General features: G+C 47.5%; 1 protein-coding gene across 5 annotated transcripts in view; it reads right to left on the bottom strand.

Annotated features, from left to right (window-relative positions):
- CLPB (ClpB family mitochondrial disaggregase) overlaps nucleotides 1–11288 on the bottom strand; it is a 147133-nt gene extending 135845 nt beyond the window's left edge. Inside the window, exons 1-2 of one of the 5 annotated variants that reach the window (XM_034933310.3) lie at nucleotides 9693–11288; nucleotides 5948–5999 (exon numbers count right to left, since the gene is read on the bottom strand). In XM_034933310.3, the coding sequence (XP_034789201.2) occupies nucleotides 5948–5999; nucleotides 9693–10095 (455 nt within the window). In that variant the 5' untranslated portion in view covers nucleotides 10096–11288. The remainder of the gene's footprint in view (nucleotides 1–5947; nucleotides 6000–9692) is intronic. The other 4 variants (XM_003815675.6, XM_034933312.3, XM_003815674.5 and 1 more) reach the window with 4 other exon arrangements.
- Nucleotides 11289–16057: the final 4769 nt, after the last annotated feature.

Genomic DNA, 16057 nt, shown 5'->3' on the forward strand with positions numbered 1-16057 from the left:
CCTAATGGGTGTAAAGTATCAGGTTTCGATGTGAATTTCCTAACAAGGGTTGAGCATCTTTTCAAGTGCTTACTGGTCATCTGTATATTTTCTTTGAAGAAATGTCTATTCAAATCCTTTGTCCATTTTTTTTTTTTTAAAGAGACAGGGTCTTACTCTGTTGCACAGGCTGGAGGGCAGTGGCGCAATCACAGTTCACTATAACCTCCAACTCCCAGGCTCAAATGATGCTCCTGCCTCAGCCTCCCAGGTAGCTAGGACTACAAGCACATGCCAACACATCCGGCTAATTTTTTTTTTCTTTTCTTTTCTTTTTTTTTTTTTGAGGCAGAGTCTTGCTACATTGTCCAGGCTGGTCTCAAATTTCTGGACTCAAGTGATCCTCCTGCCTCTCAGGCTCCCAACCATGGCCAGCCCATTTTTAAATTACCTTTTTATTGTTAAGTTGTAAGAGTTCTTTATGTATTCTGGATTTAAGTCCCTTATCAGATATATGATTTGCAAAATATTCTCCCATTCTGTGAGAGTCTTTTCACTTTCTTGATGGTGTCCTTCGAAGCACGAAAGTTTTTAATTTTGATGCAGTCCAATTTTTTTTCTTTCATTGATTGTGTTTTGGAACCATATCTAAGAAAGCTTTGCCTAACCCAAGGTACAAAGATTTACTCCTATGTTTTCTTCTAAGAATTTTATAGTTTTACTCTTACACTTAAGTCCATGAACCACTTTGAGTTCATTTTCATGTATGGCGTTAGGTAAGGGTCCAACTGTGTTCTTTTGCATGTTGATATCCGGGTTGTCCCAGCACCATTTGTTGAGAAGACAAATTGTACTTCACTTTTGAAGTACATAATTACAGTTGCATAATTAGTCATCTGACTCCTAGTTAGACTGTTGCCAAGAGGGCAGGGACTGTGCCAATCTTGTTCGTTACTGTTATCTGCCACATTCAGCCCAATGCCTAGCTCTGAATATGCACTCATAAGTATTGGCTGAATGAATTAATCATTTTGTTATTAGTAATAATGACTCTGCCACTCTGTGGGGTTAGGTATTATCATCTTCATGTTAGTTGGAAGGCAGGTAATTTGTCCCTTGTTTCACTGGCTCTCAATGTTTGACTCATGTCCTTCTTCCTCACCAGAGGGCACACGAGCTCCTCTAGGGCAGGGACTGTTTCTCCTTCCTCATTTTGTTGTCAGAAATTCAGCTCAGGGCTAGGCACAAAGCACAGGCTGGACAGATGGGCGACTGAGGGACAAACAGAGAGTCAATCAATGTTCTCCACGACCAGGTCGCTACCTGTCTCCAGTACCTCCTGGCCTCAGACTGTGATCCAGCAACACCGAACAGCAAGTGACTTCCCCTCTGCATACCCCCCAGGCTGCTCCTTGCCTTGTGCTACCACATATGCTGCCCTTTTTGCCTGGAATGGCTTCCCCTTCTATTTACAAAGTCCAACTGATATTTTAAGTCTATGATCAGGTGCCATTTCCTCTGGAAGTCTTTCTCAGATCCTCCAGGCTGTTTGTCCTCTGGTCTCCTGCAGCCCCTGTAGTTTCCTTTCTCACAGCACTGACCACCCTATTGCCACAGTTTACCCCTGACTCTGTCATCATGGGCAGGAACCATGACTGCTTAAGTGTTCCCTGTGCCAAGCAGAGGACTCAGGATATGGCAGATGCTGTTTGTCAAATGAACAAATAAATCCTGGAGAAAAAGGGCAGGCAGTCTGAGGCCCAAGACTGATCTTGCCAGGCTTCCTTTATTAGAGACTGCTTGGGCTGATGAACAACTGAGGTAAGCACTCAGCAGAGGCCTAGCCCCCTGCTGGGAGAAGGGAGATGGGTAGGGGTGTTGTCTTTCACCTACTTTGTGCTGAAGGAAATGTGATCTCCGCTAGGAGAACAGGAGGCCTCACTTTTCCCAGTCCCAGTCCTGACAACTTCTCACATGGCTTGGCCTGAGCCTGGACAGATGTGTCTCTAGTCTGCCTTGTGCCCTAGGTTTCGGGTGAGCAGTTCCTCAGGCTCAAGTTTGGGGTAAGCCCAGGAGCAGGACCACCTGCTCACACTGCTGACAGGTAGGAGGCCAGGCTTCCACTTCTGAGGAACCAGAGATGGATGAACTTAAGTGCCTCAGGGGAGAAGGGAGGAAATGGATGTCACACAGGAAGGGAGGGAGGGAGGGAGCGAGGGAGGGAGGAAAGAGAAGAGACCTGGCCTCCCTCTGATATAGCCAAGGGGAGTGTGAAAGTAAGACTCTGGACTGCTTACTTCAGGTACACTGAAAAGTCAATAAAAAGCAAAGAAAGAATCACAAAAAACAAGTAAGTGCCGCTGTGCTGTGGAACAGGGTAAAAGACGGTAGAGAACACAACCTTGTCCCTGCCCTTCAGGAGGCGCACAATCCAGCAGTTTCAGATTAAATATAGCCCACAGACTTCTTCATATAAAGAACAGTGTGGCAAGTGGCATTCAGCTCTACTTCTCCAACCTGACCTCCAGCTTCTCTTCCACAAAAGGAGCTCCCTCCTGTGACAAGCTGCCATGGTCCTTTCTAGATGACCCTCATACCCTCCCAGACCAGAAGGCAGGTGTAGGATGAGAGTGGGGGGAAGAAGCAAAGGAAGATGAGATCACACCCAGCTGGGAGGAATCCAAGAAGGCTCTGTAAGGAAAGCAGCACTAGAGCTTTGAAAGGTGTAAGCAGAGGATAATGAATACAGATGGCAGAGGGCCATCTGCGGAGGACCCACATCCAGGGCCCATGGACTGAAGATTCCAGGGTGTCCTTAAAGAGGAGGATCGAATACCTCCCCCTGGGAGCAGAAGAGCCTTAGGCTGCTGCCCTTCACTATCCAGAACTTTCCCAAGACTCTGGGGCTAAGGACAGGAGCTGGGGGAGGTCAAGTAGAGGCAGACACAGTACAGAGCCCCAGAGAGGTCAAGTGGGGAAGAAGGGTAAAGGACAACATTATTTACGAGGTCTGAGTTTTGCTCTAAATACTGATATTATTGACCATATCAATCATATACACAGTGACCCAACCATGTGTAACCTACAGTCATGCGCTACACAATGATGTGTTTGTTAACAATAGACTGCATGTATGAGGTGGTCCCATAAGATTATAATGAAGCTGAAAAATTCCTATCCTCTTGTGACGTTGTAACTGTCTCAACATCATAGTGCAACAAATGACCTTTTCCGTATTTAGGTATGTCTAGATACATAAATACTTACCATTATGTTACAATTGCCTACAGTATTCAGGACAATAACGTGCTATACAGATTCCTAGCCTAGGAGCAACAGGCTATACCATATAGATTAGGTGTGTGGTAGGCTATTACCATTTAGGTTTGGGTAAGTATACTCTATGATGTTCACACAGTGATGAAATTGCACTACTCAGAATGTGTCCCTATTGTTAAGCAAGGCATGATTGTATGTGTAAATTCAAAAAAAAAAATGAGTATGGGATTCTGTCCTGCTATAGGCAGGTCTGTTGGGCAGAGCTAAGAGCCCAGGACATTGAAGAAGAAATAAAGAGCAGCATGAAGCACCTGTACAGAGTCTAGGGTACAGAAAGGCTGAATAAGGACCTACTGTAGGAATTCCAGAAAGTTTCCTTCTAGCAAGGATGGTCAGGCTCCCTTTACCCCCACTGCCCCCAGACCTGGCTCTGTTCACAGGAAGAACTATAACTGGTGGGTTACATGTCTGTTTTCCTTGAGACCAGGGCCTGGGTCACCATCCCCATCCCCCATCTGCAGTGCCCAGCAGAGACCCACTCACTCTTTCATAATCAAGAGCTGCTTTGGGTGAGGGGGAGGGAAGGATGTCCTCATTCAGGCCCTCATCATCTTGAATCTGTCTTTACTGAAACAGAAACAGCCTCTTAACAGATCGGCCCTCAGCCTTTTCCCAGTGCAGTCCGTCCTTCACTCCTCTGCGAGTCAGCCTTAACTGGGTCATTCCCCTGCTCAAAAACTTCCCACGTCTCCCCACTGTGTATAGAGTAAGAGTTCAAAACTCCTCACCCTGGGCATGGCAGGCCTTGCACATTCCAGCTTCTCTCAGACAACCTTCCCTCTTTCCTGACACCCTGTACAAATCCCACCTCAGGAGCATCAACATATTCCGCAGGCCCAGCAGCCAGCCAGCATCTGCTTCCCGCCTTTGCTTAGCTTGCTCCTGGCTCTGTGGTCTTGTATGAGATAGGGGCTGAGGGCAGGTCTGTGCCTCGCTCATCTCTGATGTCCTCACATGGAGTGAAGGGAGATTCTGACAGGGTCATCCTGACCAAGTGAGGTGGGACAAGAGGAGGCAGGAGAAAAGCAGGCTAGAGCCTGGGGACACACATGAAAAGCCCCCACAGACACTATCCACACGAGAATGAATGTTCAGAAAAACTGTCTGAATCACACATACACCGTTAAGTTCAATTACTTTCTGTATTTTTGGGATGGGTGTTTAATTGCTATTAGAAAAACATGTATTTGAAAGAACTAAATAATCAATGCCTGGCAGCTCAATGGAATATGGTAGTGGCATCCCCTGGGGGATGGAAGAGTGGATTCCCAACATTGCTGCTCTGCAAATGCCCTGCCAAAAGGGGAAAGTCGCAGCCCGGCAGCCCTTGGCAGTAGCCAACAGGTGATTCCAGGGTCAGCAAGGGTCAGTTTCCATACCCGTACTCCTGTACTGCAGCAGAATGAAGCAAAGCACATCTGTTTCTGGAGGAATGAAGATGCCACACACAGCCTGCAGTTATGAATGGCTCTTATAACAACAGGATGACATCTGTGCTTGGTTTTTAAGATGCATCATCGCATGTTTATTAAACTATTGCTCCAACATATTTATTTGGCTACAAAACAACTCCCAGCCCATACTTCCAAAAGTGGTTTATTAAAAACTAAGGCTTGAACATTAATACTCAAAAGCACCCTTGAGAATCAATAATAATGCTGCAGATAAAATGAAAGGGAATCAAAGCAGTAAGTCTTGGTGGGGTGGGCTGCTTTTCAACACTTTCTTGTATGTTCAGGAAGCTAAGGTGGGGAAGAACACCAAGGGCCTGTGGCACTGGGTGTGGAAATAGCCACCCCAACACTTGACTTCCTGTCTAACATGCAGACATGATGGCAAGGAAGGGGGGTGTCCTATGGCCACCTAGCTCTATATAAATGGCCAAGAGAGGCCAAGGTTAGGCCCAGTGGGGGGCATAGTTTCAACAAGAATAAGACCTCTGCCCTTAACCAACAGCCCTGTAACTGATGCCCCATGCTGGCCCCAGTCTGAGCATCCATCTTGGACACAGACTCTGCCCTACACCTGGCACTGGGCTGAGCCGAGTTGAATCTTGCCCTTGCCGAATAATAAGCCTCAAATTCAACCTGCCAGTGGTCACTGGAGACTAGCTGAGCCAGTGAAGCTACAGAAATGCAGTCTGTCCCCGGGCAAAGCCAGGTATGGGCCCCTGGCCCTGCAGGCAGGCATTTCTAGCCCCAGACCTTCTGGCAGATGGTCTCTTCCAGCTCTGTCCCAAATCCCCAAGCCTTTCCATAGATGCCGACCTGCAACCTGTCCAGGCAGCAAGCAGTAATACATGGCCATTCCCAAAGAAATGAGCACAAATCAGAAGATTCAGAGAAGAACCCAAAGGATATGGGGGCTGAAGGGAGTCCAAACCAACCCAGTGAAGAACAAAATAGCTGAAGGATCCAGGGATGTTTGGGAGCTGACTCCCTACCGAAAATATCCAAGGGGTGATCTGGGTAAAGGGAGCCCAGGTGACTCTGTGACTACAGAGATGTCACAGGGGACAGTTCCCAGCTTAGGGTAAGGATTTCCTCCAAAGCAAAGTCATCACACGAGAAGAGGCTCGCCCTGCTCAGCCTCTCCTGTAGGGGAGAGCAAGGCCTGGGGTTCAACTCACCTGCTGACTTCTTGCATATTGTTGGCACGGGCAGCTTCCAACAGGGCTGCATCTGAAGAGAAAGGGGGCACTGGTCAGATCCGCGGCCAGGACATACCCATCTCAGGACTGCGTGGAGGGCCCACTAAGACAGTGGCAGTACTTTAGAAACATGGACTTTGACAAGCAAACTGATGTCACAATATATAATGAGAAACGAATCGTTCCCTCCCCACATGGTGTCCACTGTTAACAACCTGACTTCCACACCTTTCTACTACAGAGCCCAAACTCTTCACTCCTCTCATCATAGAGGGAATGCAGGTCAACTGCTAGCACCACGTCTTGCCTATGGTAAATAATGTGCTCTTCATAATCTATGAAGCTCTGCATATGCTTTATGTTCCTATAAGAGTTATTACTAACCATTCCCTGATCTTGTCCACTTTCTCCCTCAACTCCAGTTCTTCAACCCAGTTCTGAATCTTGATGTCAAGTCATAAACCCAAAAGGAAAGGTAGAATGAGAGGAGCAAGCAGGGTGTAGGCCTCTCTGAGGATGGAGAGGTCTCAACTAGGAGTCTTTGAGATCTGGCTCCATTCCACTCCCACTCCTCACCACGTGACCATGACAGCTCCTCTCTCTCTCAACCACAGCTTTCCTGACTGTAAAACACAGACAAAACTCCTTGCCCTGCCAGCTTCACAAGGATGTCAAGGAGATGAAATGACAGTTGAGACGTCTGCAAACTCCCCAGTGCTGAGCCCAGGGAAGGGAGACCCAAAGCAGAGGAGACACCAAGCCTAGGAGAAAAGCAACGCTAGCTAAGTGCGTCTGGCCTGGTCTGGGCAGCCTGCAGGCTGTTGCCACCACCTTGTGGCCATAAAGAAAATTGGACTGACTCAGAAAAACTCAAAAGTCAACAGGAGAGGCACAATCTTTTCAAATAGCTCAATACCAGGTACATGGAGCCCTCTGTGCCCAGCCTGGTTCTGAGCTACACTGCTGGGCACTGGACGGATTCATAGCCAGCCCTGACTCAGGGAACTCTCAGTCCAGCCAAAAGACTCACCCATGAGCAAATGCACTGGAGTAGAGTGAAAGAGCAGGATCTGGAGACAGTCAGACCTGGGGTCTAGCCCAGCTCTGTCGCTTATTTGCTGTATAACCTAGCCCACCTATCTAACCTCCTGAGCCTTAGTTTCCTTATCTGTACAATACACCTTATCATGCATATGAAAGCCAGTCCTGTGGTTCAGACATTGATGCCTCCTGGCCTAGATTCCAGGGACAGGTCCTTTCTACTTACCTTACCGGATGTACCTAAAGCACACACCCAAGCATGGCTCAGACAGCCACCAGCTGGGAGGGGATCAAGCCTTCCTTAGAGATGGCTGTATCCACTCTCCCTTCACTCTGCAGAAAAAAATGTGGCTTCTACAAGGTTACAGAGTGAGGAATGAGCTAAGAACCAGGGCCTCCTGGCTTCTAAAAGGGTTCAGTTTCTACCACACTGCACTGAGGGTCAAAACTCTAAGTCAGGGGACAGGGTAGCTGGCAAGTCAGTTCCAGCAGGAACTGGTCACGGCTTTGACCATTACCTATTTTGGTAAATAGACCCTGGTATTCTTGCTGGAGTTCATAGGCCATAAAGTCCAGTTGGGAACCCCCAGGAACTTCTTAGGCAACACCTCGCCAAATACACTGGACTCAGAACATTCCCCGCTCATGAACCTTCCATAACTCTCCACTGCCTACAGAAGAAATTCCAACACCCTCACCTACCCCACCCCTGACTGGCATCCAGGCCCCACTCCATCTGCTCTCATCTAATTCCAAAGACCTTATCCTCCAACCAAGCTGGCTGCTCTGCTAGCCCCTGCACACACCATGGTGCCCCGAAACTCTGTTATTTCCATTCCCTGAAGTCTTTGCATGGAATATAATCCAACTCTCACACATTTATTGAGCACCTACTAAGTTCCAGACACTGTGGTGGGCAAATGATGTCTAAGTATTCGGGAAAGTTGCTAGCATAACCTGAAAAAACAAAAGAGAAGATACATTTCCTGCTCTCATGGGGCTCAAAAGGTCACTCTCCTTTTCGTTTCTACTTCATCCTTCAGAACTCAAGTTCGAATTTCCCATCCTCTGGGGTCTCCAATACTCCAGAAAGGCTTTCCTGACCCTACTGGCCCTCTGATCCCCCAACAACACATAGCTCCACTCACCAGCCCTACATTCCAACTGCCTGCACTGTCCCCTTGACTGATTTTGTGTTAAGTTAGGACTTCCCACACACCTAGCCTAAAACTAGACGCACAGTGGGTACCCCCAAAAATGCTGGAAGTTACAGGATTACAACATGCCTAAGCTCGATGCCCTTAGTGTCTATTTCAAAACCCTCATTTTGTAGATGAGGAAACAGAGGACCAGTGAGGAGAAGCAAAAGTCCAAATTCACAATGAGAGTTAGACACAGAACCAAAACAAGATCCCCAGTGTTGTCTCTCCCAGACCAAAGTCCTTCCTTTACAATTGGCCACATCAAACGAATCAAAGTCAAGGCACTCCCTACTCCCCAACTCTTGCTCCAAATTCTCAGAGCTTGGGGTGCATGGAATCTATGGACACCATGCCTCAGTCTTTCTTCTTGAGGAACAACTAAGAACCTGAATGGCTGGACTCACATAGGTCATAAGTCTGGCTCTCTGTCCACTCTCTCAGCTGCTGCTTAGCTCCACGGATCCAAATGAGATGCTAATCGGGATCAGCCAGTCCCCCAGCAGTTGCCCTTGGGCCTCCAGGAATCCACCTTCCTTCTCCTGCCAACTATCCCACATGGCAAGATCACCTCACAGCATGTGAGACCAGACACAGCAAAATCCTGAGACTGACAGACTCAGGCCGCTGAACTCCAAAAAGAGTCAAAATAACAGTACTGTAAAAATGTTGGGAAACTATCCTTCACTATATAAATAAAGAAATTGGTCAGACGCGGTGGCTCACGCCTGTAATCCCAGTACTTTGGAAGGCCGAGGCGGGTGGATCAGGAGGTCAAGAGATCGAGACCATCCTGACCAACAACTAAAAATACAAAAATTAGCTGGGTGTGATGGCCCGCACCTGTAGTCCCAGCTACTTGGGAGGCTAAGGCAGGAGAATAGCTTGAACCCGGGAGGCGGAGGTTGCAGTGGGCCGAGATTGCGCCACTGCACTCCAGCTTGGCGATAGAGCAAGACTCCATCTCAGAAATAAATAAATAAATAAATAAATAAATAAATAAATAGAGGTCAAGCTGGCATTAGAACCGAGTCAGGTTGTTCCTGACTCTGGCACCTTTGGTGGCGGGGGGTAGGGGGGAGCGGTTTGGCAACTTCTCTAAACCATCTGGCGGTTGCCCTTAAAACACCCCATAATTTCCGTTTCCTGGAGATCTCAGGAAAGAGGAATTGGACCAGGCAGAATATGAGAAACATAAGGGGTCCATGCTATAATATTAGATGTTTAGTCCAATATCCCCATTGTACAGATGGATAAAATGATGCCCAGAGAGAGGAAGCGGATCTATGATACGAGATTATACAACTCCGAGGTGATGAGGTCTCTAGGACAACACCCTGCCCCTGTAACCAGATGATGTCTGAGTCCCTCCAAGACTTAGGTTCTAAGGATCTAAACCTATAAGTACCTCCCACCCTCCTAAGATACGAAGTTAGGACAATCTTCCCGCCTCTCCCTTCCTCAAACCCAGATCTCATAATCACCCTTGTTGGACGGACTCTTGCTGTAGCAATGAACCACCAGCGCTGCGGCCAGGGCAAACATGCCCAGTCCGGCCCTGCTGGGGACCCCGTTCCAGCTGTCCTGTCCTGGGAGTGTTTCTTCGGGGCCAGGAAGGCTTCCCCAAGTGGCAGCCGCGAGGCATTTGGTATCGAAGCGTCCTCCCTGGCGCCCCCCGGTGGCTGCCCCACGTCCGGAGAACAAGGCCGTTGATGTTCCAGGGCGCCCCCCGGTGGCTACCCTCAGCCACTGCGGCTCCCCGAAACTCCCAGTAGTCACATTCCGGCCGGAAGCACCTCCATGGCCCCGGAGCGTTGGGGACCTGAGCAGCCGGAGGAGTAGCCGTGGCGCCAGTGCTTTTCTCCTCAACACCAGGGACCCCAGCATCTTGACAGCTGCTTCGATAACCCCGTGGTGCCGGCCCCTGTGCTGACCACGTCCAACATGGCTGCCGCGGCGCGTTCGAAGACGCCGCGAACAGGGTGGAGTTGCGCACTACCTCACGGGAGAGGTAGTCCACAGCCCTAAGCCTTTCCCCAGCTGGAGAATAAATAAACTACGTTTCCCAGAAGGCTGTGGGATTGCGTCACAATGACTGCGGGATTATAGGAGCCCGAGGCATATTGGGAAATAGAGTTCGGGTCAAGGGGCGTGGCGATTAGAGTTAAAGATTAGAATCCCAAGACTTCTTTCCTAGTTTAGTTGAAGCACAAGACACACTTTTTTTTTTTTTTTTTTTTTTTTTTTGAGACGGAGTCTCGCTCTGTCTCACAGGCCGGAGTGCCGTGGCGCGATCTCGGCTCACTGCAACCTTCGTCTCTTGTGTTCAAGCAATTCTCCTACCTCAGTCTCCCGAGTAGCTGGGATTACAGACGCCCGCCACCATGCCCAGCTAATTTTTTTATTTTTAGTGGAAACGGGGTTTCCCCACGTTGGCCAGGCTGGTCTCTAACTCCTGACCTCAGGCGATCCGCCCGCCTCGGCCTCCCAAAATGCTGGGGTTACAAGCGTGAGCCACCGCGCCCGGCCCACAATTTTTGACTGGTGTAAATTACCCAAGAATCTTCAGCAGAGGCATATTATGAAACTTATGCTTATTTAGTTTAGCCTATCTCTTTTTTCAGCCTGGGCGGCCTTTCAAAAAGATGTTTAGGGTAACTACTGCACCTGAGATAGGAATACATTTTATTTGAAGAGTTGACTTCCGGTCTTTTTTTTTTTTTTTGAGACAGAGTCTCACTCTGCCGCCCAAACTGGAGTGCAGTGGCGCCATCTCGGCTCACTGCAACCTCCGTCTCCCTGGTCCAAGCGATTCTCCCACCTCAGCCTACCGAGTAGCTGGGATTACAGGCACGCACCACCACGCTTGGCTAATTTTTGTATTTTTAGTAGTAGAGACGGGGTTTCACCATGTTGGCCAGGCTGGTCTCCAACTCCTGACCTCAAGCGACCCACCTGCCTCAGCCTCCCTAAGTACTGGGATTACTGGCGTGAGCCACTGCGCCTGGCCCTGATTGTGTTATTTTTAAAGGGCTTTCAAGTGGGTCATCTCATCTGATCCTCATGGCAGCTGTGTGTGAGAAGCTGGGCAAGAACTGTTATTCCCGTCTACAGCGAAGGGAATTGAGGCTCAAAGGTGAAAAGATTTGCCAGTAAATCACCTGGAGTAAAGTAATGCTCAGGTCTTCTGATTTTGAGCATATAGTTTCCATTAACACCTGCACTCCCATCCCGCCCCCTCTTTTCCAAACTGAACCCATAGGTAGGCAAAGGAGGAAGTTCTTCTTTGTGCCAGTTCTGTTTCTTCCAAGTCTTCTAGGTCTGCTCAGACTTCACATGATCAGAGTCTTCCCTGACCATTCTGGTTAAAATAGTAATCCTACGCACCCCATCCTAATTTTCCTTCACAGCATTTATCACCATCTGACATACTACATTTTTATTGTCTTTCTCCACTACAGCATGAGCCCCATGAGACAAGGACTTTGTTTTTTCACTTTTATATCACTAGCACTCAGAACAATGTCTGGAACAAAAGAGGCACTCAGTTTTTTTATTTTTATGTATTTATTTATTTATTGAAGCAGAGTCTTGCTCTGTCGCCCAGGCTGCAGTGCAGTGGCACGATCTCAGCTCACTGCAAGCTCAGCCTCCTGGGTTCACGCCATTCTTCTGCCTCAGCCTCCCGAGTAGCTGGGACTACAGGCTCCCGCCACCATGCTCGGCTAATTTTTTTGTATTTTTAGTAGAGACGGGGGTTTCACTGTATTAGTCAGGATGGTCTCGATCTCCTGACCTCGTGATCCACCTGCCTCGGCCTCCTAAAGTGCTGGGATTACAGGTGTGAGCCACCGCGCCCGGCCTGAGGCACTCAAATCTTTTTTTCAGTGAATGGATTACTCTCACCTTATTAGTGTTGGAGAGTACTTGAGCTTTGGCATTCAGGCAGACGTGGATTTTAATTTTGACTCTTGCATTTATATGGGTGACCTTGGACAAACTCCCTTTACCTCTCTGGTAGTTAATTACTCATTGTTGAAGATATCAATTCCTGCCTTCAAGATGATTGCTTGTATTAATTAAGATAATATGTAGAAAGCCCCTAACACTGTCCCTGGCTCACAGTAGGTCTTCAAGAAATGGTAGCTATCATTGTATATTCTCTGCTCTGTGTATTCTACACTTCCTCCAGGCAAAGATGGAACTTCTCATTTCCACATCCGTTAGTAAGACAGGAATGAATGAACGACTTTTTTGGGTTTTTTTTTGAGACAGGGTCACGCTCTGTTACACAGGCTGGAGTACAGTTGTTACTGCAACCTGAAACCTCCTGGGCTCAAGGGATCATCCCACCACCTCAGCCTCCTGAGTAGCTGGGACCACAGCTGGCACCACTACACCTAGCTAATTTTTTGTTGTTGTTGTTATTATTATTATTATTATTATTATTATTATTATTTGGGTAGAGACTAGGTCTCGCTATGATGCCCAAGCTGGTCTGAACTCCTGGGCTCAAGCAGTCCTCCTGCCTCAGCCTCCTAAAGTGCTGGGATTACAGGAGTGAGCCACTGCGCCTGGCTTTAATAACTTTTTTTTTTTTTGAGATGGAGTTTTGCTCTTGTTGCCCAGGCTTGAGTGCAATGGCGCGATCTTGACTCACCGCAACCTCCGCCTCCCAGGTTCAAGCGCTTTTCTTGCCTCAGCCTCCCGAGTAGCTAGGATTACAGGCATGTGTCACCACACCTGGCTAATTTTTTTTTGTATTTTTAGTAGAGACGGGGTTTTACATGTTGGTCAGGCTGGTCTCAGACTCCCAACCTCAGATGATCCACCCGCCTTGGCCTCCCAGAGTGCTGGGATTACAGGCGTGAGCCACCGTGCCCAGCCTTGAATAACTATTTTTAAATCATTTTTAAAGCACTCAATAATGAAAGCATTTTGACCTTTCTGTTTTGAGAGATTTTCAGCACATATTATTTTGTTAACCACCCCATTCACTATAGCAACTTCACCTTCCCTGTATTCTTGAAACATTTCTGTCTCCCAACTTAGGGTGGTCACAGCAGGAAGAGCAGTCTCCGAAAGCTCCCATTAGCAGATGCAGAGTTCAAACCCTCTCACTGCAGACACATCCCAGGGCCCTTCAGTTTACTTAGCAATGCATAATTTTCAAAGCACTTCCCCATTGATTTTCTTATTTTATTTTCACAGATACCATCTGCGAGGGGTTCAAGGAAGGGTTTAATTACTATCAGTATTTGGTAGGGATACTGAAAAGCTTAAATTATCAATCTCTGAGTGGGGGATGTAGTGAGGAAGTATGGAAACACCCATTAGGGTCGTGTGTGCTTGCTCACGTGCCTGTAATCCCAACACTTGGGGCAGGAGTTTGAGACCAGCCTGGGCAACATGGTGAGATCACAGTCTCTGCAAAAAATAAAAAATTAGCCAGGCATGGGGGTGTACACCTGTAGTTCTAGCTACTCAGGAGGCTGTGGCAGGAGGATCCCCACACTACTGCACTTCAGTCTAGGCAACAGAGTGAGACCCTGTCTCCAAAAAAAAGAAAAAGAAACTAAAATTAAAACAAACAAAAAAACCCCACCCATTAGAATCAGCTGGGACTCAGAGTGAATTCTGTATGGTCAATAACCAATCCAGGGCCAGGCACAGTGGCTAATGCCTATAATCCCAGCATGGGAGGCCGAGTTGGAAGGATCACTTGAGGTCAGGAGTTCGAGACCAGCCTGGCTAACATGGTGAAACCCCGTCTCTACTAAAGATCCAAAAAATTAGCTGGGCGTGGTGGCACACGCCTGTAATCCCAGCTACTCAGGAGGCTGAGGCAGGAGAATTACTTGAACCCAGGAGGCGGAGGTTGCAGTGAGCCAAGATCGCGCCATTGCACTCCAGCCTGGGCGACAGGGCGACTCCGTCTCAAAAAACAAACAAACACACAAAAAACTCTTAGGTCACATTTTAACAGATTTTCAACGCAGGATGGCTTCCTTTTGGTCTGCTCAGAAAGCAAAAATTTATATCAGGTTCCAATGACCCCACCTTGGCCCTAAGCTTCTAACTGTTGGGTTGGGAGACAGAGAACTCCAGTTTTAGTTTGTAGGAAGGTGACTGGGGGATATCTGAATGGGGTTTAGGAGGAGACAGAAAGTGAAGAATCAATGCAGTTGCTGTGGTCAGCTGCCTCTGGCATGGAGTTGGAGGCCATTTGGTGCTACACATTCTATAGGTTTCTGAGAAAAACTTTTCCAGAAAAAGAAAACAAAACAACAACACACACATACATTTTTAAACAAATAAGTAAATAGATAGTAGCTGGGCTTTTCACTGTTGGAGACAGAAGTTATAAATAGGGAAAAAAAGAAAGCTAAAATGAACCTTGTGGTATTGAATTGGAATCAGATGTATCAGCATAAACTCATGGCTTTAATTTTATTTTTACTTTATTTATTTTTGAGATGGAGTCTTGCTCTGTCATCCGGGCTGGAATGCAGTGGCGCGATCTTGGTCACTGCAGCCTCCGTCTCCCAGGTTCAAGTGATTCTCCTGCCTCAGCCTCCTGAGTAGCTGGGATTACAGCAATGTACCACCGCCCAGCTAACTTTTGTACTTTTAGTAGAGACAGGGTTTTGCCATGTTGGCCAGGCTGGTCTCGAACCAGCCTGATTGGTCTCAATTGGTTATTGACCATATGGTTTTGCCACGTTGGCCAGGCTGGTCACAAACTCCTGACCTCAAATGATCTGCCTGTCTCCGCCTCCCAAAGTGCTAGGATTACAGGTTAGAGCCACCATGCCCAGCTGTAAAACTCATGGTTTTTAAAAATAGATACAGACAGATCAATACAGAAATATAAATATGTAAGTATGTATGGGTTCGTGTATTACATATATTACCTAGCCTCTGGGAGGGTCTAGAAGCAATTACACCCTAAAAATTGAACACACCTAACACCCAGACATAAACAGCATTCTCCAATAACCCAGAAACCAGTTACCCTTGGAGAATGGTTGTTTTCATGACTGGGCAGAGAAAATCCAAAATGAGTCAACAACATCGTATGTGCCAGGAAGTTAGGAAAGGCTCAAAACCAGATGCAAGCTTGTGAAAAGAACACAGGAGCCAGTGTGAAGGAGTTCATAATGACCTAAGTAGGAACAATTTAACTGAAAAGTAATGACGATATGGGGTTTTGATCCACAGAGTAAAACAAATATGATATAAATAATCAAATAAATAAATAGATAAATAGGGGAGGAATGAGGGAAGAGGCAGCTTTCTTTCTTTCTTTTTTTTTGAGACGGAGTCTCGCTCTGTTGCCCAGGCTGGAGTGCAGTGGCGCGATCTCGGCTCACTGCAAGCTCTGCCTCCCGGGTTCACACCATTCTCCTGCCTCAGCCTCCAGCTGGGACTACAGGCGCCCGCCACCATGCCCGGCTAATTTTTTTTTTTGTTGTATTTTTAGTAGAGACGGGGTTTCACTGTGTTAGCCAGGATGGTCTCGATCTCCTGACCTTGTCATCTGCCCGCCTCGGCCTCCCAAAGTGCTAGGATTATAGGCGTGAACCACCACGCCCGGCCCGAGGCAGCTCTTTCTTACAGTGGAAGTTCAATCAATAAATGTAGAAGAAAGAGAGAAATAGAGAATTACCACTAGGTAGACACTGGAGTAATACAAATTTCAGGCTGGGCACAGTGACTCATGTAGTGACTAATGCCTGTAATCCCAGCACTTTATGAGGCCAAGGCAGTAGGAGGATCACTCGAGGCCAGGAGTTTGAGACCAGCCTGGGCGACAAAGTGAGACCCTGTCTATACAAAAATATAAAAT

The sequence above is a fragment of the Pan paniscus genome, chromosome 9 (assembly GCF_029289425.2).
Source record: "Pan paniscus chromosome 9, NHGRI_mPanPan1-v2.0_pri, whole genome shotgun sequence".
Lineage (NCBI taxonomy): Eukaryota > Metazoa > Chordata > Mammalia > Primates > Hominidae > Pan > Pan paniscus.